Consider the following 24654-nt stretch of genomic DNA (forward strand, 5'->3'; position numbering starts at 1 on the left):
TCTGCCACTTTAAATCTTCATTTTCACGGGTAGAGCTTTCAGTAGAAATATTGCTCAAAATCTTCATTTTTTTTTTTTAAGCAACAACCTTAAGAAAATAAGGTGAGTAAGTGTCTATATAAGCAAAAATATCCAAAAGCATACATCACAGTATTACAATAAATTACGCAAAAAAATTTTTGCTCAACATTTTTCCACGTATGAAATATTTTTCATCTAATCTTGCAATCAAATCTCCATAATCATTGTCAACTCCAACAAAAGAAGCAAAAATAAAAAAAAAAAGAAATGTATGTGTGATTTGGGTCTCGAACACAATCTTGGCGAATTATCAGTTGAAGGTAAATAGCATGAAGTGTGTTTAATTGCTCAGGAATGCGGGATATTTTCTCTCTCTCATCTTATCACCCTTATCACTGTTTTTGCACATCGTGATTATGGAGGCAAGAAATTGAAAAAAAAACCGAAACATTTTCTCTCTTTCAGAAAAAAAAAATTAGTGCAGCCACAAATTGAATTTCCGTAGTTACTTATAATGAATTTCTCCTTCTTGATTTAAATTGCTTAATTGAGCATTTTTTTTAGGTAACACATAGAAGAGACAATGATAATGTAAACTTCTTTTTCTGCTGATTACTCAGAAAATATATATAATATGAAAAAAAGGTTCTCCTCAACCTCCCTGCTTGAACATTCAGACCAAGTGGCAGAACAGAAAGATAAATAATCGAAGAAAGAAGATAAGATATAAAATTTATATCTTTGGCATAAACTGCAAAATTTCTTCTAATGAACAATAATATGAAATTTGTTGACACATATCACACGCTCCTCTTTCTAATTTTTTTTTCCAACATCAAATATTATTTTATATTGTTTTATACTATCTTGATGACAAGAAATGGAATTCTAGCTCACTATTGAGAGAACTTATTCACTTTTTCAACATAATAATGTAACAATTTCTTTAGTTGAGAATTCCTCGCACTAAACCTCCCATCAATATTCTCTGGTCGTGCGACAAAAGTCTCATTTTAAGCAGTCGAATACCATTCCCGAGGCGTTGAATGAGAGAATTTTATATTCCATATTACAATTGAATGGTAAACCATGCGGACAGATTTTCTGTTGTCCACCTTTTCCCTCTCTTTTCACCCCTAAAAACCTTTGGGAATTATTTAAAAATGTTAATGACCTTTTTATGGAACGATTTTAACGGCGAAACAGATTAAACAATCAAATTTGGTAAATTTTGGGAAAAATTCGGATTTTTATAAACTGATTGAGATTTTTTATTTCAAATTATACCTTACACAGTTTAGAAAGGTATCTCTATTAAAACATGAAATTTTAGCAACTTTGGAGATTAAAATTAAACAATATCCAACTTTTGTTTAATCTTCATATGAAAAATATCAAAATTTAATATATGTCAAAATAAGAGACTGAGGTTTTTAAATTCTTAAATTAGAAACTACAGGAATCTACTAAAACATCAAAAGTTGTAAGGTAAGGGATTAGAGCAAAGAAAATGAACAAAGAGCTATTCTATTAAATCTAGACCTTCAATCTTGCCATTGAACTGATAAACAAACTTGTAATTTAAAAAGTGCAAACCCGAAAATATTTAAAACACGCAACTTCAGAAGAGCTTTTCCATTATTTATTTTACCCCAGAAGTTGGAAAGCAACGCTAAGACGGCGATGGCCGCTAGGTAAATTAGGTTATTCCAGAGTAGATATTGATGATAATGAGATAATAAATACAATACAAATAAAAAATAAAAGAAATGAGAATTTTAGCCCCTTTCAAAATATGTTCTTTATGTCAGATATTAATTTTGCTATCGAAAAGTTAAAAATATACATTGTTTTTATTTAACTTTTATTAAATAAAACAAAACTATAAATTTTAAATATAATAAAATATATTAGATTCTAGCGTTTTTGTTACGACGTGTTCTTAAACATTTTCTTCCTATATATTATATTTTTTTTACACATTTTCTTCTCATTTATTTGTAAAAGTTGATTAAAAATTTGTCGAACTGGATAAAAATCAAATGAGCAATATCCTTTCAACATTATGTCTTTTGGACCTTACATAGAATTTTTTTGCAAAAATTACAATTATCAACGTCCAAAATTTGTTGAAAGAAACAGAGTATTGTAATTGGTTATATTTTGAAAGTTTGCAAAATAATATTTTCTCAAATATCAAAATATTTATCAAATCCACGGAATAACAGACTTTTGCTAAACTATTACTGAAGAATTTCATACGAAGTTGCGAAAACATATAGTCAAGTGTGCTAATCCGGGCGCTTCGCTATCGGGATCATTTATGACTAGTCCATTTAAAATAATATTTTTATTTTTATTTCCGTAATATAGTCACTACAGTAACATAATACAACTATCCAAGTTTGAGAAAAAGCAAAAATAATATTTTTATCCATTAAATAAGTGAGTCCCCGGATTAGCACACTTGACTGTAATCGACTCATTTCAATCTTGTACCAGCTGGGTTCTTCACTAAAAATTTTCTAGCAGTGATATTTTCGCTAATGACAGCTGGTTGATTGAAAACATTTATTGTTTTTTCCTTGTGAAAAAAGTATTTTAAATCCAAAGGTTTAATTAAAAGTGAATTATCGAAAAGGCGACCCAGTTAGTGCATGCTGACTTATTTCAGTATTATTATTATTTTATAAATTTTCTTCAATATTTTTGATAATTTTTTATATTATGTTTCTGAAAGACACAGTGACTAATTCTATGGATTTAGAAGAAGTAAAAAAAAAATCATCAGTCCAAAAACAAGTGTTTAACAAGCACTCTTTGGAAATTTAAACTTAGAATTAGATTTTTAAGGGCAAATGATGACACAATCGTCCTTAAAGGGTTAAGCCGTCTCTCGACTTAACTTGCAAGGGCCCAAATTGACTTAGGCTGATCCTCAAGAATATTTAGTTTATAAAATTTGGCAGTATAGGATTAAATAAAGGAAACTTATGCAAAGGACTTTTAATTGATGATCCTGGGTCCTCAATGTATGACCAAATTTTACAAGCTAAATATCCTGGAGGATCAGCCTGTGCCTATTTGGGGTTCAGTGTAGGTATAGGGCATTAGATTAAAAAAAAACAATAAAATTAGTTGCTATTTAAGATTTTAAGACCTTCGGAAATTAGATCAAAACTTAGACCATTTTAAAAATCGCTATTTTTTATCGATATTTCCTATGTTGATGATCATATTTCTGTGTTTTAGTAACAACAATAAAGCGGTCTTCAGACTAGAGGTTTAGGCCAGTTCCCGAAGGTCTCCAAATCCTATATAGCAAGCAATATTATTGCTTCTTTAAAGCCTAATAGGTTAATTATTTTTAATAATCCAATTCTAAGTTAAATATTTTCAAAAAATCCTGATTGATAAGAAATTAGAGCAGTTAACCCTTTAACCCTTTAAGGACGAGTGGAACACCGGTGTCCCATAAAGAAAATTATTTTTTCCTGACCTAAAGTTACCTTTTCCCCTTATATGTGTACGTAATTGCAGAGTAGAAGGTTGAAGGAATCTAGGATATTTTTTGGAAGTCTCCAGCTATTTGCTATATAGTAATTTTTTACGCTCAAAAATGACGAATTTTTAAATTCTCATTATGAAAAATAATTTTAAATATATTTTATACTTCCAATTTTTTTAAGCAAAACCCTTCAGCAAAAGAAACTACAATACTCAAACATAATATTTTTCATTAGATTGAAAATTATCACTCATTGGCATTGTCAGAAAAATTACTTAAATTTTTAGGCTATTTTTGTCCCTATCGTTCATAGAGACAAAAAATACACCGAACCAGACTCTTTTGGCTTTTCGAAGGCCAGATATAAGACCTTTTATTGGTTTTGTTCATTGGTTTCATTTTTATTGTTGATTTTCGGTCCGCGAAAACTGTCTCGTCGTTAAAGGGTTAAAGACGATTGAAACACCGGTGTCCCAAGAAAATATTTTTTCCTGACTACCTAAAGTTATTTTTTCATTATGTCAGTACGTACTTAGGGTAGAGTCAGCCGTTTTGGCCATGTAAGCACTTTTAGCCACCTAAAGTAAAAGCACATTATGAGTTTATTTAGAACAGAAAAATGGGTCTTATTTCGTGACCTCTAATCTAACGAATCAGAAAACCATATTTGATTTTGTATCGGCTTGATTAATTCTAAGTTATTGAAAGAAATTCTCGACAAGGTAAACAATCACTAAAAGAACATGAGATTCTTAAGAAACTTGTTATTGTTAAGAGAAATTGTTTTGCATTATTTGATATTTTTGATGAAAATATTTGATGTTATTCAATGAAAGTCCATTTCTTAATTAACTAAATTTTATTGTGATATCATCCTTAATAAGATTTTCTATGAAATTAAATGTAAATCGGATGTGGCTAAAAGAGCTTACTTTTTTCGGCTGTGTAAGTACTTTTGGCCATTCATTTTCCCATACATTTTACACGTGGCGCACCTCGCGGATTTCAGTAAAGAGAATCGTGACTTTTGACTGATTTTTACATCAAATAGAAAATGTGCAAAAAGTCATTTAAAATACTCTAATATTCACATAAAATTGGTATTAAATAAGAATAGGACTTGTGCTGTGTATTTGTGAAAGTTTTCGAAAGCTATTTCTTCTTTAATTTTATTAAAATTCTATTGGAAACAAGTGGCTAAAAGTGCTTACACACAATGGCCAAAAGTGCTTACAAAGTGGCCAAAAGTACGGAAACATGCATAGTTGCCTAAAATGCATTTTTCACTAAATTTTGGGAATTTTCTTGGATTATTAGGAAGAAACGGCTTTGAGATATCTTTGTACAAAATTTCATTCTATTTAAATAAAGATTATAAAAATTACAAGCACATGAAACCTTGCAGTGGCCAAAAGTACTTACTCCACCCTAATTGCAAAGTAGAAGGTTAAAGAAATTTAGGGTATTTTTTTGCAAATCTCCAGCTATTTGCTATATAGTAAATTTTTAAGCTCAAAAATGACGAATTTTTATATTCCTATAATGCAAATTAATTTTAATTATTTTTTATACTTTCAATATTTTTTTAAGCAAAACCGTTTTGGAAAAAGAAACTACAATACTTAAACATAATATTTTCCTTTAGAGTGAATATTATGCTCAGCGCACAATAACTTTTGTTTTGTAAATATGTTTTCGAAACTTTCTATGAGAGAGAGCGAGATGACTAGATCTAGATCTCACTCACTCTCATTGAAATGTCAAAAACATGTTTACAAAACAAAAGTTATTGTGCGTTGGGCATTATCATTTACTGGTATTGTCAGAAAAGATACCTAATTTTTTGGCTATTTTTGTCCCTATCGCTCATAGAGGTAAAAAATGTAAAAAATACACCGAATCAGATTCTGATGGATTTTTTAAGGTTAGATGTAAGATTTTTTACTAACTTTTTATCGGTTTCATTTTTATTGCTGATTTTCGGTCCACAAAAACTGTCTCGTCGTTAAAGGGTTAAGCCATATGGCTAAGCCTTATACGGGCTTCAGACCTAAGGCTTAACCATCTGACTTAAATCCTCTAATTCCTTATCAGGCAAGATTTTTTTTTAGGAAATTGCTGTTTAGGATTGGATATTAATGACAAATATTCCATTAGACTTTTCCAATTTATTATAGAAGATTCCAATTTATGTATTCCTTTACGACTACTCCTTGGAATAGCAGGAATTGCCAGAATTTCAAATGCATAAGGATTTTATAGCATCTCATGTCTGACCCAAAGGAGTCTCAGCTAAATCGGAATAACTTTTCAAAATAAAAACAAAAGTGTGTTGTTTTTATTTTAAAGTGTTCGCTATTGATAATAGAAGAATGCAAATATATTAGAAATATACTTTCATTATTTGTTGATGAGGTATTGATGACGTAGCAATTGGCTGAATTCTTCACGTAGTAAACTATTGCTTCAATGCCTCAATAAATAGGTATTATATTATTTAAAAGTGAAAAAAATATTTGCAGCATGAAATCATTGACTGAGACAGAGAGTCAGGCACGCAGAACGAAAAATGTGCAGGCCGCCAATTTATTGCTCTTTTTTCTCTCAATTGACTATGACGTGAATACAAAAGTCGCCTTTGCTTTTTATCTCACTCAACAAATTCACTGAAAAAGTTTCATTTTTTTTTCATTCGCAATCGTGGGCTACCTGTTTTTTTTTTATTTTTTAGATTGGTAACACCTTTAGTTATTCACTCCACTTCCCAGAACACGCAGAAATTGTTTTGTCCGGAAATTGGAGATTTATTTATATACCCCAAATACAAATCCCACACTCACCTAACAAGTGCTCCACGGAAATAACAAATAGATTTTTTGATGTGACGTTGTACTGGCGAGATCGCTTCTTCAGTTTCAATTTAAATGGCATTTTTGGGCCTCCAAGCACTTTTACCACATTCACGGATGGAAAATCAACTGCTCAGCTTACTTATTATGATTAGAAAGACACAATTTTTAATGCTACACTGTGGACTGGGCACTTTTTTCCGCGTCAAAGGAAATCCACAGGCAGAACACAATGCATAAACAACCACCTCCAAACAACCACGGTGCAAAAGATAAATCTCGCATATATGCCTATGAACACAACAGAATTATGTCTGCATTTTCCTTAAACTACACTTTAATCCCTATTTTAACGCAATTTTCAGCGGATATCTCTGATTTTTGTGCAATTTTTGTGAAATTCAGAGTTGCACTACACACACTAAATTTTTTATCTACGCTCTGACACCTCTGACACTTTTAGCACTGCCAGCGCCAAAAAGTCAACCGACGGCAGATACCGTAAACAAACTCTATGTTTTTTTGGAAATCAACTGATATCCATCGTCAAATATTGATTAATTTTTAGACAAATCTTAATTATACAGCTGACCTATTAACACAAAACCTCATAATTAATTTCTGCTACCTAAAATTGCCCTAAAACACACACACCTTTAATAAAACAACATTTTCGCAAAGACATTCTATGTTTCTTCAAATTCCGTGAAATTTGTCTATGACATTCCATTGACATTTCTGTACCGTTTCCCTGGAAATCGACGACATTTGCTCTTCTCGTCCCGTTGATAAAGTATAGATTGTCAGTGGAAAAGTTCTTTCTCCAAAACCACCTGCTAATCTCAGAGGTAAGCAAATTTTCTCATTAAAATATTACATTTTCAAACCAGCAGATTTATCATAATTAACTATTCTGTGGAAAAAAATGATTCATTTGCCCAAAAATCGAATTTCTATTGTTCGCTTTGCCTAGAGGGACGCCATGATCTGACAGCTCCGACGACTTTTTTAGCGCAATTTTTTCACATCACCCGAATAATTAAAATTTTCTTATTAACTTTAATTAATTTCATCCCTAAAACCAATATTCATTCTATTACAAAGCATTATAATTCTGTTTTTTGTGAAGATTCTCTTGGAAATCCCGTAATTGATGCAAAAACACTTGGGAATATTTCAATGGCCTTCCAAAATTTGTCACCCTCTTCCGCGGAAAGGGTTTTTGGATTTTTCCGCTTTCAGTCGATGACGAAAATTCCAAGATATCATGGGATGAGCACATCGGAGAATTCCTAGTTTGCGGTTTTCTTCTTAAGAAATGATGGGTTTTCATAATAAACAAATTGTTTTAGAGCCGCATGTACAGGGTGTTACATAAAAGTGCTCAATTTTTTTTTTGACCCTGAATTACCTGAAGTCAGCTAGAAAACCTTTATTTTACTTTGCAAAAATTATAGTTATAGTTATTATTTAAACATAAGAAGTTCTATTTTGAAATTTTAAGGTTATGATTTACATTTAACCTTAAAAACAGGTGGAATGTCAAAAAACAAATACCCCGTCAAATAATATCTGCAGATATCTTTAAGATTTCTGTAGAGAAAATCTACACCTCTACAGAATATCTGCAGATAATTTCTGTAGATATTCTTACGAATTTTATTTGGGCTTGGGACAAAATTCGTCAGAATATTTCGGCAGATTTTCTGACGAATTTCTGTAGATATTCTGCCAATTTTCTATAGATTTTTTCTACATTCCAGACTTTCCAGACAGATGTGTCAGAAAAGATGGAATATTTTTCACTGAAGTTTGCAAAATTCTATAGAGTTATTCTTAGTGATATCACAGTGTTTATATAAAATAAAGAATTCTGCGACGCCGTGTTATAAGTAGAGAATAGTGAAGTGAAAACTTTAAGCAGAATGTCAACCTAAATTTTGTATTTTTGTATCATTCAATTGGCGATTTTTAAGAAATTAGTATTTTTGCTCGCAACTTTTTACTTATCTAAAATGTGTACTCGGTAATGCTTGTTAAGCAGAGCATACCATTTTCTTTATGACTTCTACAGTTTCTTCATAAATCAACAATATTTTTGTGAAGTAATGGACACTATGCCGATTTTCTCGGCAGAAATTCTACCGAAAATCTGTAGATTTTCTGCAGAAATTCTGCCGAAAATCTACAGATTTTCAAGCAGAAATTCAGCAGAAAATTACAGATTTTCTCTGAATACACTGGAATATACCGTTAAAATTCAAAAAACCTCAGAGTAAAATCGGCAGGTAGAATAATGATTTGACGGGACAGTAGGTAGACTCTTCGATATCCAGCACTACGATATCCAGGTGACAGCTGCCAAACACTGGCGGTTGATATTCAAAATTATTTTCACTAAACATGAAGTTTGTTCATAGTGAATTAAAGTATTATTAACATTGTATCGAAGTTTTTAATACATAATTGTGATAAAAAATGAAACATAAGCACACCATGAAGAAAATTCTCTTTTTCTTTGTCAGACAGAAAATAAATTCACACTGCACAAAATAGAAAAACCGGTGATCATTCAAAAAGCCTAAATGTCATTTTGTCCCCCAGTCAGCCGGATATCGAAGAGTCTACTGTAATATTAACGATCTCACCTACACAGTAAAAAATAAGTACCACTATAATAGTAAGTAATTTTTGACATCTCTATTATAGTGGTAATTTTGGGAAAAGTGTGATTTTTAAAACGTGTAATCTTCAGCGTGTAATATTTTTTTGCGTGTAATTTCCAGCGTGTAATGTTTTTAGCGTGTAATTTGCAGAATGTAATTTTAAAAATGTGTAAAAAGGAGCGTGTAAAATTAAAACAACCTGTAATTTCTAGCGTGTAATTTTATTTTTCTTGAAAATTTCTTTTCATAATTTCTCCTTCGTCGTTTTTTAGGTTCCAGCATCAAATTTCCTCGGTTATTTGGCATGATTTCTCTATTCAGGATGAGATTATGATGATCTGTAAATTAGAAAAAAACAATCAGTTTTCAAATACGGAAAATAGAAATTTATGATTTGTAGTTCCAGGAGCGACATAGACGCTATTGTGAAAAGATTAAAATGCTAATAATAAAATCTCTTATGGATTTGAGACTCACTAAGAGCACAAAAGGGCCCCACGGGGTAGAAACACTGAGGGAAATCGTCTATTCCGGGAATAGAATGTGGAATTGTGACAAGTTGTAACATGTTCAATACCCGTTGAAATATATGCAGATTTTCACACTGTATTTCTTAAGGATTGGACTGAAGGACTGATGATCACAAGGGGTGGTTATTGTGGGGGCCACCGGGGCCACCACTGGCAGAAAACTGCCCTTTGGACCAGAAATCCGAGGCAAAATATGCACAGTAGAAAGCAACTGAAAGTGACGCCACGTAAATTTCAATACTGGATTTTTTCAACAATCACTCACATAAAACTTTGAAAATTCACACTAGCAGGAGTATTCCACTTTTTTCTTGAGGGATTGGGTCTTTTTCGCAAAATTAGGGGCTATAAAACTCAAAAAATTAAAGAAAATACTCACCGAGATGGATGCTTCCAGCAGCTGTCAAACTATGATGGCGATTTTACACGTTTTTGAGTACATGCACCAAATTTTACACGTTGTTGAATATTTACCACTTTTTAAGTGACACTGTTCCACTTAAATAGTGGTAAAAATTACATGTTTTAATTACACGCTGAAAATTTTTACACAAATTATTTTTTACACTAAATTTACCATTTTAATAGTGGTAAAAATCAAAATTTTTTTAGTGGTAAATTGGAAATTACACGTTATTTTTTTTTACACGATTTTTTACTGTGTAGCTAGACCTTTTGAGTGTTGATGTAATTGAATGCTAACATGCAACTCTAACTAATTTGGACTAAAGATTATTCAAATTAACAAATTATTTGTAATTTCCACATTTATATTGCCAATATGTTTAAAGATCCATTTATTTAGAATTTAGATTTTATGTTAAGGATCATAGGATTTCCAGTCCTCACTTGTAGCTTGCTCAAAGTTTTTCCCAGATTGTCGAGATGTCTGGAATATGTTGCGTGACGAACTGTAGGAAGCGACTAGAGAGGAATAAGAGGAATGTAAAATCATTCTCTTTTCCTAATGATGTTAAGCGCCGAAAGCAGTGGATTCAGGCTGTTCAGAGTGTGCAGAAAAATTGGATTCCATCGTCATTCAATCGCATTTGCAATGAGCACTTCAAAAAAACAGATTTCTACACAACTGACAAAAGCAATGAATTGCTTTTGAAAGCCTCAGCTGTCCCTACAATTTTTACAGGTAATCATCTCATAACTTCTTCCAATGAGGATAGAATTATACAAGAGTATATTGGGATTTTTACAAAAGCAGCTACTGATATGGAGGACAAGGAGTTGAAGACGACCAGAATTATTAAACCCGAAACAATTAAACATGAAAATGAAAGCGTATATACGGATGCCGATATGATTGAAGAAACAACTGAAATTTCTCCAAATGTAATTGAAGAGTACATAATTGAGGAAGATCCTCTACATGGGCAGACAGCATATAAATATGCCGCTACTTCGAGTAAGTTTTATGGTGGGCAAGAAGAAGCAAGTGATTCAGATGAAGATGCAACGGCAGCACATATAGAAACGGAAGCTGATGATACGTCATTGACGCTGAAACTGTCAAAGTTAATATCAGAAGAGAATATATCGAGTTCATGTGCTGAAAAGTTACTAAGTATCTTGAAGCAGCATGGGCATACAGAGTTACCGAAGAAGACAGAAGAACTATCCACGGAACTTATTGAGCCGGAAAATGAAGAAATTGAACATATGAACAAAGTTCTGGATTATGTTGCGGCAGAAGCTAAAAATATTGAGGCAAAGATTCAATTCAAATTGAACTTTTTGTCCAAATGCCTCAATCGTATTGAGTGTAAAATGCAAGCTATGGCAGCTAGGCCTATGATGGACAATGTTGGGGGTCAGGATATTTTTACAGGAACATTCTTGAATGTTTTCCCAATTGACACGATGGAAAAACTGACAGAACTTGAAGAGAAGATTGATGAAGATGATGAATTGGTGAGAATGTTCTTTTTTTTACAAACAACTTTTACTAATTAATAAATTTCACTCATTTCGGCAGGAGGCTAAAGTGAGATCAATCATTAGTTCCAATCCGCGAACTTGGTTGAAGCACATGTTCAGTGATGATCTTATGGAGCAATTCAATTTGAACGGATCGGGAAACAAGGGCAACTTCATGGAACTCCGAATTATAAAATGCATTGAAAGTAAGGATTATTTTTTTTCAGTGATTATTTTAATTCTAAATTGAACTGCAATAAAAATTTTCATTTTCAGAATATGTATCGCGCGGTGACATCCTCCATCAGAAACGTCAATGCAAGGATCGCTATAGTAAGACAAAACTGAGACAGTAAGTTGCTTCTGAAATGAACATTTGCGTCAACCCAAACTTAGCTGCTTCAGTTTTTTTTTAATTCATTTTCGGTAATTCAACTAAATTCAAAAAAGTTTAATCGGTTGAGAAAACGAGTGATAAGCTTAAATCAGCTTATGGTAGGTGAGATTCTTAATGTGATCTAACTCGGAATGCATGCAAATTCGATTTAGAGCTGAAGTTGGGAGACGCCATTCAGTTATTTTGAATCAAATTCGTGAATTTATACAAATTTTATATTTAAACCAAAATATCAAGGATTTGGATGGACTGACAGAAAAATGATATATGGGTGAAATGTAGATCAGAATGTGCTCTATAACTTTGCAAAAGAACAGGATGTTATTGGTTGCTCAGAAGCCGAGATAATCGAGGTTGTTTGTTTTTGAACTCGTTTTTTCACTCAGCGCCCCAAGTGTTCATTTGGTGAACTTCAACTATATCAAATAATTGTTGTATTTTGTGAGACTTTCCATTTAAAACCCTATTTTAAGTGTCTTGGTCAAGTAGAAGTATTCAAATTGGCATCTGAATGGTTCCAAAGCGTTATTATGGGAAAAGTCCATTTTTTCACACTTAAACTGCAAAATCGGGTAGATAGCGTAGTCTGAGCGGAAAATGGTGTATGGACAGACACAAATGTCCTCTACAATTATGTCGAAGTAATCATCAAAATCGGTTCAGCGACAGTCGAGATAATTGAGGTTATGTGATATTGAAATTGGTTTTTCGACTGTGGCGCCCCTGGTGTTGGTCCAACAAAGTTAAAATGTTCTATAAAGTTGTAGCATTTTGTAAGATCTTTTATTTGATCCCTCATTTATCAAAATGGGTCAAATAGAACCGGATATAATTTTTTTGAATTTCGTGAACTTTGACCCCTCATATCTCCGGTTCTATTGAAACCACAGCGCACTTACGCCACATTTTGGAAACGTCCTAGACTAGACTATAACATTCTGAAATTTGATTAACTTGCACAAAGGAATTTTTGAGAAAAATGAGTTTGAATTTTGATGAATTTTGACGCTATCGCAGCGCCGCCTGTGGTGACTTTTTGAACTTCCATCTTAAAGTGCTCATCGAGACGAAACCAAAAACTCAAAATTGAGGTCAATATGTTAATTGGAACCGGAGATATAGGCCGGTCAATATTCAAACTTTGACCCCTTATAGCTCGGGTCAGGTGTTATGGATCGACTTAAGTATTTTTTTGTTTGATAGGTATAATCAAGGGCTACAACATACTAAAATTTCAGCCCGATGCACAAACGAATTTTTGAGTTATTCAACTTAGGAAATTTAAAGACCTTTCACTGAGAGAAATCCGAAAAAGTTAAAATAACATTCCGGAAATGTCAATTTTACCTTGCAGTATTGATCCGAAATCGGTGTAAATATTACCCTTTTTAGGTGTATTGGGGGTTAAAGTTACCCTTTTTTCATGTTGATTTTACCCTCAAAAGGTGTAAAATTAACATTAAAAAATGTTGATATATTTTTACACCTAAAAAGTGTTAAAGTTATGAGGAAAAAAGTTAATCGCACCCTCTTTTTTTTCTCAGTGTTTAACAATAGCGCCCCTAGCGATGGTTTTATGAACTTGCGATGTTAGAAGGGGAAGTGTCATTTCACGAAAGCTTTCCAAAACGCCCTCACTTTTTAAATTCTGACAATTAGAACCGGAGTTATGGCCAATTTAAGAAATTTTTTTTGGGCCCTTATAGCTCGGGTCAGGGGGGTCGGGGGACCTTAAGTTTGGTATTGCTCAAAAGCTCTAAGGCCCAGCTATAACATACTAAAATTTGAGCCCGATCGAGCTCGGAGCCATTGAGAAAACAATAAAAGGGGGGTATTCAAAATGGCGGAAGGAGGGGTGTGGGGTGGGCGGTCAATGCACCAAGTTGCAATTTTCATGCGATATATAACCTTTGCCGAAAACTGCAAGTCGATATCTCCTTTGGTTTAGGAGCTATTAAGCTCCAAAGACCGGACGGACGGATGGACGGACGGGAACGGTTTTTGTTTTTAGCCATCCATATATTCGTGATCAGGAAGTGTCAAAACACATTCTGGCAAAGTTTGGGGCCGATCGGAGGACATGAGATTTTGTTAGGATTATAGTAGGTGAGATTGTTAAGAATCTCACCTAATAAAAATATTATTTTAAGTAGATTAGTCATAAACGATCCAGATAGCGAAGCGCCCGGATTAGCACACTTGACTATAATCCTTTTTTCATCTCTGTAATGACTGATTTTATGTTTCACTGTGTCACTGCAACGGTGCGTCATCATCGATAAGCCACTAACAAAGCACTAAACCTTCGTTTGAATGAGGACTTGGCTAAGTCTCCAAATTTTTGAGATTAGCCACAACTCGGTCTTTTCAGACTATGACTAAAGCGCTAAGTCTCGCCCATAAGTCTGTAGTCTGAAGCCCGTATAACTGTGTTATCACACTTGCACATTAAAATTTTAATATGATTCACATTAATTGTCGCTGGTGAGAGTCCAAATGTGTAATTTGCGTGTTTGAATCATTTTATATTCAAAATTTGATCTATTTGTTGATAAAAAGGTAGACTTGACCCGCAAAATTTAATATAAATTGATTTATAGCATTAATGCGATTTTCTCTTTAATTTTTTAATGTGAAAAATATTTAAGCTTTAGGTAAATTTAAACTTATTTTTGCAAGCCAAGTCCACTTCTTTATCAATAAATAGAAAAACTCCAAATATTAAGTGACTCAAAGACACAAATAACATATATGGATGCTCAGAAGCGACAATTAATGTGAATCACATTAAAATTTTAATGTGCAAGTGTAATACCGCCGTAAGACGTCTCTTGACTTAAGTCGTAATGTGTCTAGGGCATTAGACGAAAACCGCAAGTCGATAATGCTTTGTGCTTCGGAAAGACCGTCGTACCAATAGAATTATCGATTTTTAGCGCATAATAAATTCCTAATTTATGAAATATGAGATCTGAGTCGAATTAACATTGATATCGACTTAAGAAATCATTTTTAAAAAATCATAATTCTGTTGCAGCTAAGTATAGAAAATATTCAAGGATAGAAATTTTGATTCGAAATTTCGATAATGGTTGGCGTGAATGTTTGTATTCGGAAGTTACTAAATTCCTGTTTTTATAGTTTTGTGAATAATACAGAAGGGTTTTAAAAACGTTTTCTTTAAGGCTCTAGCATATCTTTTAGATCAGGAAAATTTCATGAAATCTAAGTTCACATCTCTTTTCAAAAATTTTGTACATATCCCGCTTTCTCTCCTTCTTTTGAACATCACAATAAACTCAGTTTAGTTTAGTTCAATCCAATTTTGAATGTGAAAGAGTGGGATGGGCAAATGCAATAAGTTTGGAGAAGAGATTTGAATTTTGATTTCATGAAAACAGCATGATCTTAATGGCTCCGGCACATCTTTTAGATCAGGAAAATTTCATGAAGTCGAAATTCGCATTTCTTTATCAATTATCTCAAACCTATTGGATATGTCTATCTCACTCTTTCACACTCTTCTTCTTCTTTTACACATCACAGCAAGTTCAATTTAGTTCAATCGAATTTGGAGTGTGAAAGAATGAGATAGACATTGTCAAAACGTTTATGAAAGAAAGGGATGTGATTTTGGATTGCACGAAATTTTCCTGATTTAAAATGTGTGCCGGAGCCATAAAGGCTGACAGAGGCTTTATAACCTTGACTTTGCTGCATGAAATCTATTTCTAATTACCTTGCTCCCTCTCATAGGCAACATTGAAAGCATGTTTATAAAAATAATTAATGTCTTTATGGCTCCGGCCCCCTTTTTAGATCAGGGAAATTTCATGAAGTTGAAATTCGGATCCATTTCTCGCATGTTTTACATATATCTGTCTCATTCTCTGGCACTCTTCTTCTTCTCTTAAACATCACTCCAAATTCAATTTAGCTCAATCGAATTTGGTATGTGAAAGAATGAGATAGTCATATGCAAAATATGTGAGAAAGAAAGGGTTTCGAATTTCGACTTCATGATATTTTCCTGATCTAAAAGGTGTTTAAAAGCCATGCAAGATTAACAAACTATAGGGTAAAGGCTCATAATTTGGTCCAGTCTGCTTCTAAGCATCGATGATCCAAGTTTGAAGTGCGATATTTTCAATACTAATTGACTTTTTTTGTTACTTTCTTTTTAGAAGAGTTGTTTAAAAACTTGACAGGCTAATTAACGTCCTATTTTTACTAAAATTAGTTTTAAATACGTTTAAAAATTAATTGATAAGTAGAGGTGCATTTGACTCTTATTTTGGACAATTTGGTTATTAATTTGGACAACTTGGCTGTATATTTGAACAGCTAATTCGCCTCAACAGGATGCCCATTGTTCTTCATTTCATGAACCAATCTTACCAAGTCCTCTTCCTGTTCATGTAAGGGAACCGGAGAATGTCACAAGAAGCCCGAAAACTTTCAACATCATTCATTAAAGTGAGTTGACTTCGGTACTCCAATTACGCTCGGATTTGTGCATTCTCTGGCCTTTTCGGGAGCCTTTCAAGGCATTTCTCGCTACATCTCTTTCGTAGAGATGATGATCCTTTGTTTCTCCAGGCATTTGTCCAAGCTAGTCATCACAAAAGCTAAAACTCCACGAAATTTCGAGAGAAAAACACCTGTCCAAAATAAGGAGTATCACCTCACTGGTAAATGTCTTAAAAAAATTCCCATTTTTCACACGAAAAATATAATTCACAAGGAAAATCTCACTTCAGGTCAAATGTACAAATCACCACTAACGTGAATCAATACAATATTCTATGAATATTCAATAATATCACTAAAAAAAAGTGAAGAAACATTGTTAGTACTTCACCAAAACTAAATAAGACTGAAGTAAGCTACGAAGTTCTGTCATATTTCTCGTAAGCAATTGCTCACACTGAATTTTCAGCAAAGCAATTTCAACTCAAATCATATTCAAAATTTAACGTATTTAGTGTTAAAATCTTCCAAAAAGAACAAATATTTAGATTGAATTCATTATTCATCAAATATTGGAATATAAATCCATCATTTTAATCAATTTATTTTTAGTGTCCAATTTTATCCTCGAAGTGTCCAAAATAAGAAACTGGACAGAATTATAAGCCTTTCCCCTATTTTATATTTTTATGATGTTTATCACGAAAACTTGCAGGAATTTACTAATTTCCGTCTTCAGTCTAATTTTCTAATAAATTAATGAAGAAAAAAAATCTTAGCTAAAATGCAATATTATTGAATCGATAAACTTTTTTCAGGAAAAGGAAAACTATACAAACAACGCAGGATGCTGAGTGACACTATTTAAAACTGAAAAAAGACGTATTTTATTTTAAAGACAAAAGTGTTAAGAAAATTGAAGAAATAAAAAAGGTCTTTTTATAAAAATAATAAAGGAACTACACTCCCTCGCTTTTGAGATATTTTGTAGGGACCTCCTTTTTCACAACTTTCTCCCAGTTGTTTCTGCTTCACCATTATTTTAAAAAAAAACAGTTTTTCTTTTAATATGAACTATTTATTTCTATTTTTTTGAACACTCAAAATGCTTCATTCAAAGAGACGAACAGAGTTGCATTAATTTAAAAGGATTTTTAGCACTAAGAAATTTCAATTCCTCGTCGAATCCATCTTTTCTGTTCTGGATCCATCGTCTATTGAGGTAGTATTCTATGCAGCTGTAGTATTCCTTTTCTGTGTAGTCATCTACTCGTACGGGCACAAAAGGATCAAGAAGTTCAAATCCTGCCCTGCCCAGAAGATTGAGGGGCAATTCGCTGTCAGTGATGCCACGAGGAATGGCCAATTTGTCCAGGCTGATGATGCAAACTCCATTCTGCCAGTCGCAGTTTACAATGTCCATGAAGGGCTTAACAATGGTGATCTTCTGCGGAGGGATTCGAACTTTATGGAGACCCTGAAGGGTTGTCTTTTCAACCAAGAATGCATTGAATCCATCAATAGCCACCATTGTCTTGCACTTTCCTGCACTTGAGAGCACCTTCAGCTCTGCCAGGAGAGCTTCAATAGTCCCCGTGGCGAATTTCATTCGATTTATTCCATGTTCCACAAGTTCCAACAAGCTTGCTCCTTTCGGGGTAGATTCCCTTTGACTCCAGGCGTACTCCTTGCTAACAATGAGCTCGGGACGGGACAGGAGGGGAAGATTCTGCGTTTTGAAGTGAATCAACCAAGCTGCAGCATCCAATGGCATATCAAAAAATCCTTCCGGATCATTTAATGTCACCAGTTCTCGTGGTCTCTTCATCCAATTGGCCACCCATGGAACATGAACAATGATAAAGTCATTCTCCATGCCGAAATGGAGTAAGTGAGCCATGGTCATAGATTTCCCTACTCCTTCTTTGCCATAGAGAACGTACCGGATGATGGGTTTGCTGAAGTTGGTTCTCTTGATGTAATCCATGATTTCCAAAGCGGGTTTTCTGACCATCAAAGTGGTTTCTGCGAAGGTCTTCATCTGCTTCTCATACACCTTGGGCAGTCCTCCATGAGTGAACAGCTGCTTTCTAACACTGGGATGTATTTCGTAAAACTTGCCCTCATGCAGGAGACTCTGCCGGGAAGGTTCAGTCTCATTTGTGCGGAATTCTTCGAAGGCAACACTCTGATCTGCAATGCTGGTCAAAGTTCTGCTCCCAAAACAACGGAACCTTGATAATGATCCTACTTTGCCACGAATCATTGCTTTTAAAAGAACAGGATACCGAGAATACCAAAGAATTGAAGCAGAGACCAGTTAAAAACAAACCCCGTACAGTTCTGTGAAAAATAATAAATACACTTTCATAACAAATTTAATCAAGAATTTTTACTTATCAATGTTTTCTAAAAAATAAATTGGTTTTTTTTTTTAGAAATCTCATTAGGTTTTATTTTCTCGAAAAAAATCGATACTACTAGATTACAAATATACGAAACAAAAATATTTGTTAAAAAAATATTAATATTAAAAAACTTTTAAAATCTAATACATAACAAGATTTTCTTATTTCCGGGTCTATTTTACAATTCTTTTTAGTAAAATAATATTTTTCACAGCAGATTAGAATAAAGAATAACCTAGTTAAGTACCAGAACCTAATCCAAATGAAAATATTTTTAATTAAAACTTATTAATATGAATCAAATTTTGTTTTATAACATAGAGTCAGGTAAAAAGTGTGACATGTGTGACATACAAAAAAAGTGTGACATGCAGTATACTCTCGCTCTCGCTAATTATCGGCTCTTTTAAGATCGGGCTACTTTTTAATTCGGGCAGCGGTTACATTTGAAAAAAGTCTGTTGTCATTTTTCAAGTTTGATTATGATTATCAAATGAATCAAATATGCTAAAATTTGGCATTGTTTGTCTTTGTTTTGATGTGATTTTGCATTATTAAGGGATTTTCATGCAATTTACGTTATATATGAGTGTGTAAACTCAATATCTATATGCACATGAATAAAAATCGTTACATTTCAAAAAGTTTGTCACCCGAATTTCTGTCTAATTCGGCTGACATTTCGGTCCCATATGCCCGAATTTGAGAGAGCCTACTGTACTAGATAATGGATAATAAATAAAGAATTTATTTTGATGTTTATTATTAAAAAAAAACCGTATTCCCATGGAGTTAGGGGGGTCGAGAAGATTTCCTATTTGGATCAAGTTCTGAATTATAGGTGGTTTTACCTGAAGCAAGCGAAGACTATTTCTAAACAAAATGACTCGGAAAACTATACAAAGCCTACAAATTTTCTAGATATTTTTTTATATGCATAATTTTAAGTTTTGATTTTATCAGATCAATCCCCTCTGAGATAAATATTTAAGTGGTAAATTTTTAAATTTAGCTTAAAGTCTTAATTGTGTTTTTGGATAAAGATTTCATATAATATTCTCAGAGCAAAACCGGCCATTTCAATAGGTAAGTTCATATACTATGGCCTCAATTCTGAGACCAAGATCAAGATCAAGAAAATTGGAATATATTGGTAATTCTAAAATAAAAAAATCAAAATCAAGATTTTAAATGTCTTAGAATCCTGAAATCCAAGACGTCCAAGACTCAACCCGTGTGGATATCAAGATTTGCAATTCTAGAACCAATATTTCAAGATGTCAAATTTCTTGTTTTCTTTAAATAATTCCAAGAACCTCTCGGAGGCTCTTGGAATTTTCAAGATAGTAGCAATTTGAAGAGTTTCATATGGAAATGACTATTGATGAGGAATATTTCTGTAAGAGATGGTACAAAAAGAGAATTACTTTGAAAAATACTGTATTTGACCCTGTAAATTAATCGAAATTAACACAGGTCACATGTTTGGTTTGAACTTCCTGTAGTCCTATTTATGGAGTCTCATTTGTTCTTTAATACGTCATATAATTTATTTTACTAGTAATTCCTATATGACGAAATTTCAACAAATTCAACAGAGAAATCAAGATATTTGTCAGAAGTGACGTTTCGTTAAGTGTGGAAAATCTTGAAATCTTGGTTCTTAGCAAACACATTTTAAGTTCCATAATTACTTCGCCTCAGAATACGAAATCCTGATTTTGAAAATATTCGACAGCTTGAAATTTTGATCTTGATTTTTTGTCTCAGAATTAAGGGTTATATCTATATAGACTGTTTTTGCTCACAATCATAAGGCTCTGATGATTTTCTAATTAGTCCTAGATGTGTACAATTTTTATTCTTAGGTGTCTAGCATGTTAGTTAATTAGTTATGATTGTTATTTTTTCATTTTTTCTCATTTTATATTCAATTTCATTTTAGTTAGAGTCAAGAGCCTAGTTTTATTTTTTTGTTAATTCGTTTCAATTAAATCTTTAAGGACGATTGAGTCAGTGGTTAAAAATAAGCCCCGGATGCGATACTTTTGAATCAAAATAATAAAAAAAAACACTAAGAAACTGTAAGTCAACTGGGAAAAAAACTTAATAAAAATTATTTAAAAGCTGACATATTGAAATATAGGTCGGAAGTAACAGAAGAAACACAATAAGATGTTATCGTAACTTGCATCCTTTATAAAGGCCGTAACTTCCAATCTATGAAGATTTCGGAACTTACGACAATTTTCTAATATGCATTATATAAATTTGAATTATTCTAGTGATATTAAGCCCTTTTATTTGACTAAAGTAGGCAAATTAAACGGTTATCCTTATCTCTAAGCTTTATTTCACAAGTTTTAATGAATAAATTTTGATTTCCGCATTGTCTTTGGATATTTGTAAAAGTATGTAAACGTTTCATTGAGAAATATAACAATATGTCGCTGCAAATTACAAACCACGCAAATGAGTAAAAAAAATTAAGGCAAATGTTGATTAGGTAAAATTTTGTATATAAATTTGTGGTACATATTTTCACCAAAAATGGAAGTTACGACAAATTCTGATAATTTTTTTTAATTAAGGGCACTTACGATACTTATTTATATTTATATATAATATTTGCTATTGCTGCTGATATACATATTTGCTTAACTGACGAAATCATCTTTATATATTGGTAAAATATTCAGGCTGCCAATTTTCAAAATAAATTATAAAGTGAATTGGAGGGTTTCTATTTTCTAACCTGATGCTTCAGGATTGAGGTCTTCATTTTAGTACAAAAATTAGTTAAGTCTACTATAACCTAAAACTGTTTGTAGCTTATTATTTATTATTACAGTAGAGTCCCGCTATAAGCCATCACTCTATAGTCCACAATTTATCGACCGTTGATTTCAAAACACTGATTTTAAGTTAGGTTATGTTTTTTTAGTACGCGACATGCAATGTTTTATCATAATTATTTAAATATTTTTGGCAAACTTTATTGAGTAGTTGTGATAATTGTGATCCACAATGAAGAGAGCAAGGACAAGTACCATAATCGCAAAGAAAGTGGAAGCCGTCAAATAATTTCAATACTAAAAATCGTTGATAATTTAAAAAAATGATATGGACTATAGTGCGACCTAAGTGTCAGATCTGGAACCAATGGACTATAGCGAGACTCTACTGTATTAGTTTATTATTATTTAAAAGAATGAATTGGAGTGAATCCAAAACTGGATACTTATTTGAATCTTCGTACAGTAAATTCCAATTATATAGAATTTAGACTTACAGTAGACTCTCTCAAATTCGGGTATTTGGGGCCGAAATGTCGCTCGAATTAGAGAGAAATTCGAGCAACATACTTTTTGAAACGCAACGATTTTTTATTCATCTGCGTGCACATATATTGAGTTTACACACTCATATTATATCGTAAATTGCATGAAAATCCCTTAACACTAAAAAACCCGCGCCAAAAAATCACGTAAAATACCAAACTGGCATAAAATGCCAGCGCTGCAACAAAAAAGCATTTTTTCAATAGTTTTTCGATCCGTAAGAATTCTACAACAGTTCTAGGACTCATAAATTAATTTTCCATTAAATATTTTCTTATTATCTTGTCATTTTTATATAATTTTCGGAAAATTGAAAAAAATGCCAAGGTGACTTTTTCAAATTTTTGTAGCAAAAAGCCAATATCTATTGCTTTTCCTTTTTCCTAGCATTTTGGCAAGAATTTTAGGACTCATATCAATATATTTTCCTGTAAAATTTTCAAATTCTTATGTATAGTTTGCGCTTTTTTTTAAAGAAAATTTTATGTGAAATTCCAACAGAAATGCGAAAAAGAAAAACAAGGCGTAAAGCGAATTTTCACATTATTTTTCTCTACAGCAAGGATGTGCTTAGAGAATCCGCCATGATTTTTGTGTTACCTCCGTGGGGAAATTTTCAAAGTCGAAGAAAATCAACGAATATTGGATATAGGAAAAACTCGATTTTCTATGTAAAAGTGGACAATTATCCATATAAAATGGATTGTTTTCAAGAAAAAACGTTGAAGAGAGCTCAATTTTATAGATATAAATATGATAAATGTACTAATATTTGATTGAAAGCAGTGGAATTCCAAGAAGCACAAACTTGAGTGGCATGCAAAATTGAAAGTGATTCGCAAAATGGGTCCTATATGAATGAAATTGTAATTTTTTATTCATTTTAAATCGGCTATTTGTGGATACCAGCCACTCCGATTAAAAGAATTAACTTTTATTTATATTTCTAAATTTCCCAAAATTTCCTTGAAATTAACCCGGCTGACCAATACTTTGACAGTTCTTTTTAATCACTTATTAGTAGTAGTACTCGTAGCATTCGATATTTTTTTGAAAATAAAATAAAATTTTACTTTTTAAATTCAGAAATAAACCCCAAATTTCTATATTTACTCATATATTGTCATTATTTTAAACGAAAAAAAGTGTTTTTATTTAAACTAAAATCTGAAACCTTTAAATCTAATCCATTGCTTCCTTGTGCCATATTGCCGCTTTGAATATGGATAGGAAATTGAGCGTGTATGACAGCCTACTGATGCCAAAGTTACACTAACACATATACAGGCAAGCGAACATTGCCGCCCGGAATATGCCCAAAGAGGAAGCATTATGCGTTCATCATCCGGATATGTTCATAATTAGAAAAATATTGTACTTGAGCATAATTTCGTGTGATTTTCTTAAAATTCTTTTCGTGGTTTCCATCATTTGTATTCTTTCCGTACAGAAGTAGATCTTGAAAAATTCGAAAATCTATTTGAAGATCCAAAAAAGAGACTTTCTTACTTCTTAATACTTTCGCAAGGTGGCGGAAGTTACATCCTGTTCGAATTTCGAAGTGCTCAAGTGTCAAAATGTGACGGTCTTCACATTGTTGTGAGGAAAAAAACTGAACAACGACGTTTACTGTTCTCCCCCCAGTATTTAATCACTCCATAATCACTGAGTAACTCTTTTGCCAGCTTTTTAGTGTGATATTTGATAATTTTTCCCCATCTTGTTCGAAAATTTAGTATGAAAATTAGAAATTGAATTTGAATTCTTCGAACTTCAACGACTTTTTGTGCAAATAGAGTTCCATTTACCTTTCATGCAAGACACTATTGGAGAATCAAAATCTACTTGTGATCGGGCTCATTAAGTGCAATTTTTCCAAAAAAAAATTAAATATTTTCTGTCTTTTACAATTTCCTTGAAAAGTTTACTTGGAAGTTTACTTTAGAAATTAACTTGTAAATATGCACTTTTAAAATATACAAACAATACGACTATTTTTCAAACAATTTTTTAATTAAAAGCTGAATATTTGCTTTGTTTTCAAGAGGAATTTTCCACATTTTACTTTAAATTGGTCACTGGTATTTTCAGAATGAGTGATGTTCAAAACATGTTATGTCAAACCGATTGGAGGTGTTAGAAAAAATCCTAGGATTACAGTAGGTGTAATTAGGTGAGAATCATACCATACCCAACCAAGCACTTAACTGACTGTCAGAATATAATGCAAAAATGGTTTTCTGAATGTCACACAAAACATATCTTAGAAAAACAAGCATAAAATTGATTTTTTAACACATGATACCTCCTACAAATGGTGGAAACAAGTAGAAGAAAGTTCCATCTAGGCAGTGATTCGCAAATTTTTGTGTCCTGTGTAATGTTTCCGATGATAATGAGGTCTGCATAGGTGGGCAAAATGTTGCACGAAGCTGAGCGAACCACGGAAGATTCGTAAAAAATGCCACTAAATTTTCATTTTTTTATAGAGAAAAATCCAAAGATTTCCAGGAATTTTGTAAGGTGGAGTTATCA

At 32.6% G+C, this 24654-nt stretch overlaps 3 protein-coding genes across 3 annotated transcripts in view; 1 reads left to right on the plus strand and 2 right to left on the minus strand.

Annotated features, from left to right (window-relative positions):
* The window catches only part of LOC129808120 (tyrosine-protein phosphatase non-receptor type 21), a 28273-nt gene extending 21424 nt beyond the window's left edge, over nucleotides 1-6849 (minus strand). The window contains exon 1 of the mRNA XM_055857866.1: nucleotides 6370-6849. Within this exon, the coding sequence (XP_055713841.1) occupies nucleotides 6370-6460 (91 nt within the window). The 5' untranslated portion in view covers nucleotides 6461-6849. The remainder of the gene's footprint in view (nucleotides 1-6369) is intronic.
* Nucleotides 6850-7125: 276 nt separating this feature from the next.
* On the plus strand, nucleotides 7126-17325 carry LOC129808137 (uncharacterized). The gene is made up of 6 exons (XM_055857893.1): nucleotides 7126-7226; nucleotides 10451-10718; nucleotides 10791-11497; nucleotides 11562-11709; nucleotides 11780-11855; nucleotides 17189-17325. The coding sequence occupies exons 2-6, from the start codon at nucleotides 10460-10462 to the stop codon at nucleotides 17226-17228; spliced, it is 1230 nt and encodes a 409-aa protein (XP_055713868.1). The 5' UTR covers nucleotides 7126-7226; nucleotides 10451-10459; the 3' UTR covers nucleotides 17229-17325.
* A 101-nt stretch (nucleotides 17326-17426) lies between these two features.
* Nucleotides 17427-18727, minus strand: LOC129808141 (28S ribosomal protein S29, mitochondrial). The gene has a single exon (XM_055857898.1). The coding sequence runs from the start codon at nucleotides 18634-18636 to the stop codon at nucleotides 17485-17487; it is 1152 nt and encodes a 383-aa protein (XP_055713873.1). The 5' UTR covers nucleotides 18637-18727; the 3' UTR covers nucleotides 17427-17484.
* Nucleotides 18728-24654: the final 5927 nt, after the last annotated feature.

The sequence above is a fragment of the Phlebotomus papatasi genome, chromosome 3 (genome assembly GCF_024763615.1).
Source record: "Phlebotomus papatasi isolate M1 chromosome 3, Ppap_2.1, whole genome shotgun sequence".
In the NCBI taxonomy this organism is placed as follows: domain Eukaryota; kingdom Metazoa; phylum Arthropoda; class Insecta; order Diptera; family Psychodidae; genus Phlebotomus; species Phlebotomus papatasi.

What these genes read in the sequence shown, in the direction of transcription:
- LOC129808137 (XM_055857893.1), top strand. Translation starts at nt 10,460, where the DNA reads ATGTCTGGAATATGTTGCGTGACGAACTGTAGGAAGCGACTAGAGAGG. An exon ending in TGTCCCTACAATTTTTACAG is followed by an intron (nt 10,719 to 10,790) that starts GTAATCATCTCA and finishes TTACAAAAGCAG; the next exon opens with CTACTGATATGGAGGACAAG. An exon ending in AATTATAAAATGCATTGAAA is followed by an intron (nt 11,710 to 11,779) that starts GTAAGGATTATT and finishes TTTCATTTTCAG; the next exon opens with AATATGTATCGCGCGGTGAC.
- LOC129808141 (XM_055857898.1), bottom strand. Translation starts at nt 18,636, where the DNA reads ATGATTCGTGGCAAAGTAGGATCATTATCAAGGTTCCGTTGTTTTGGG.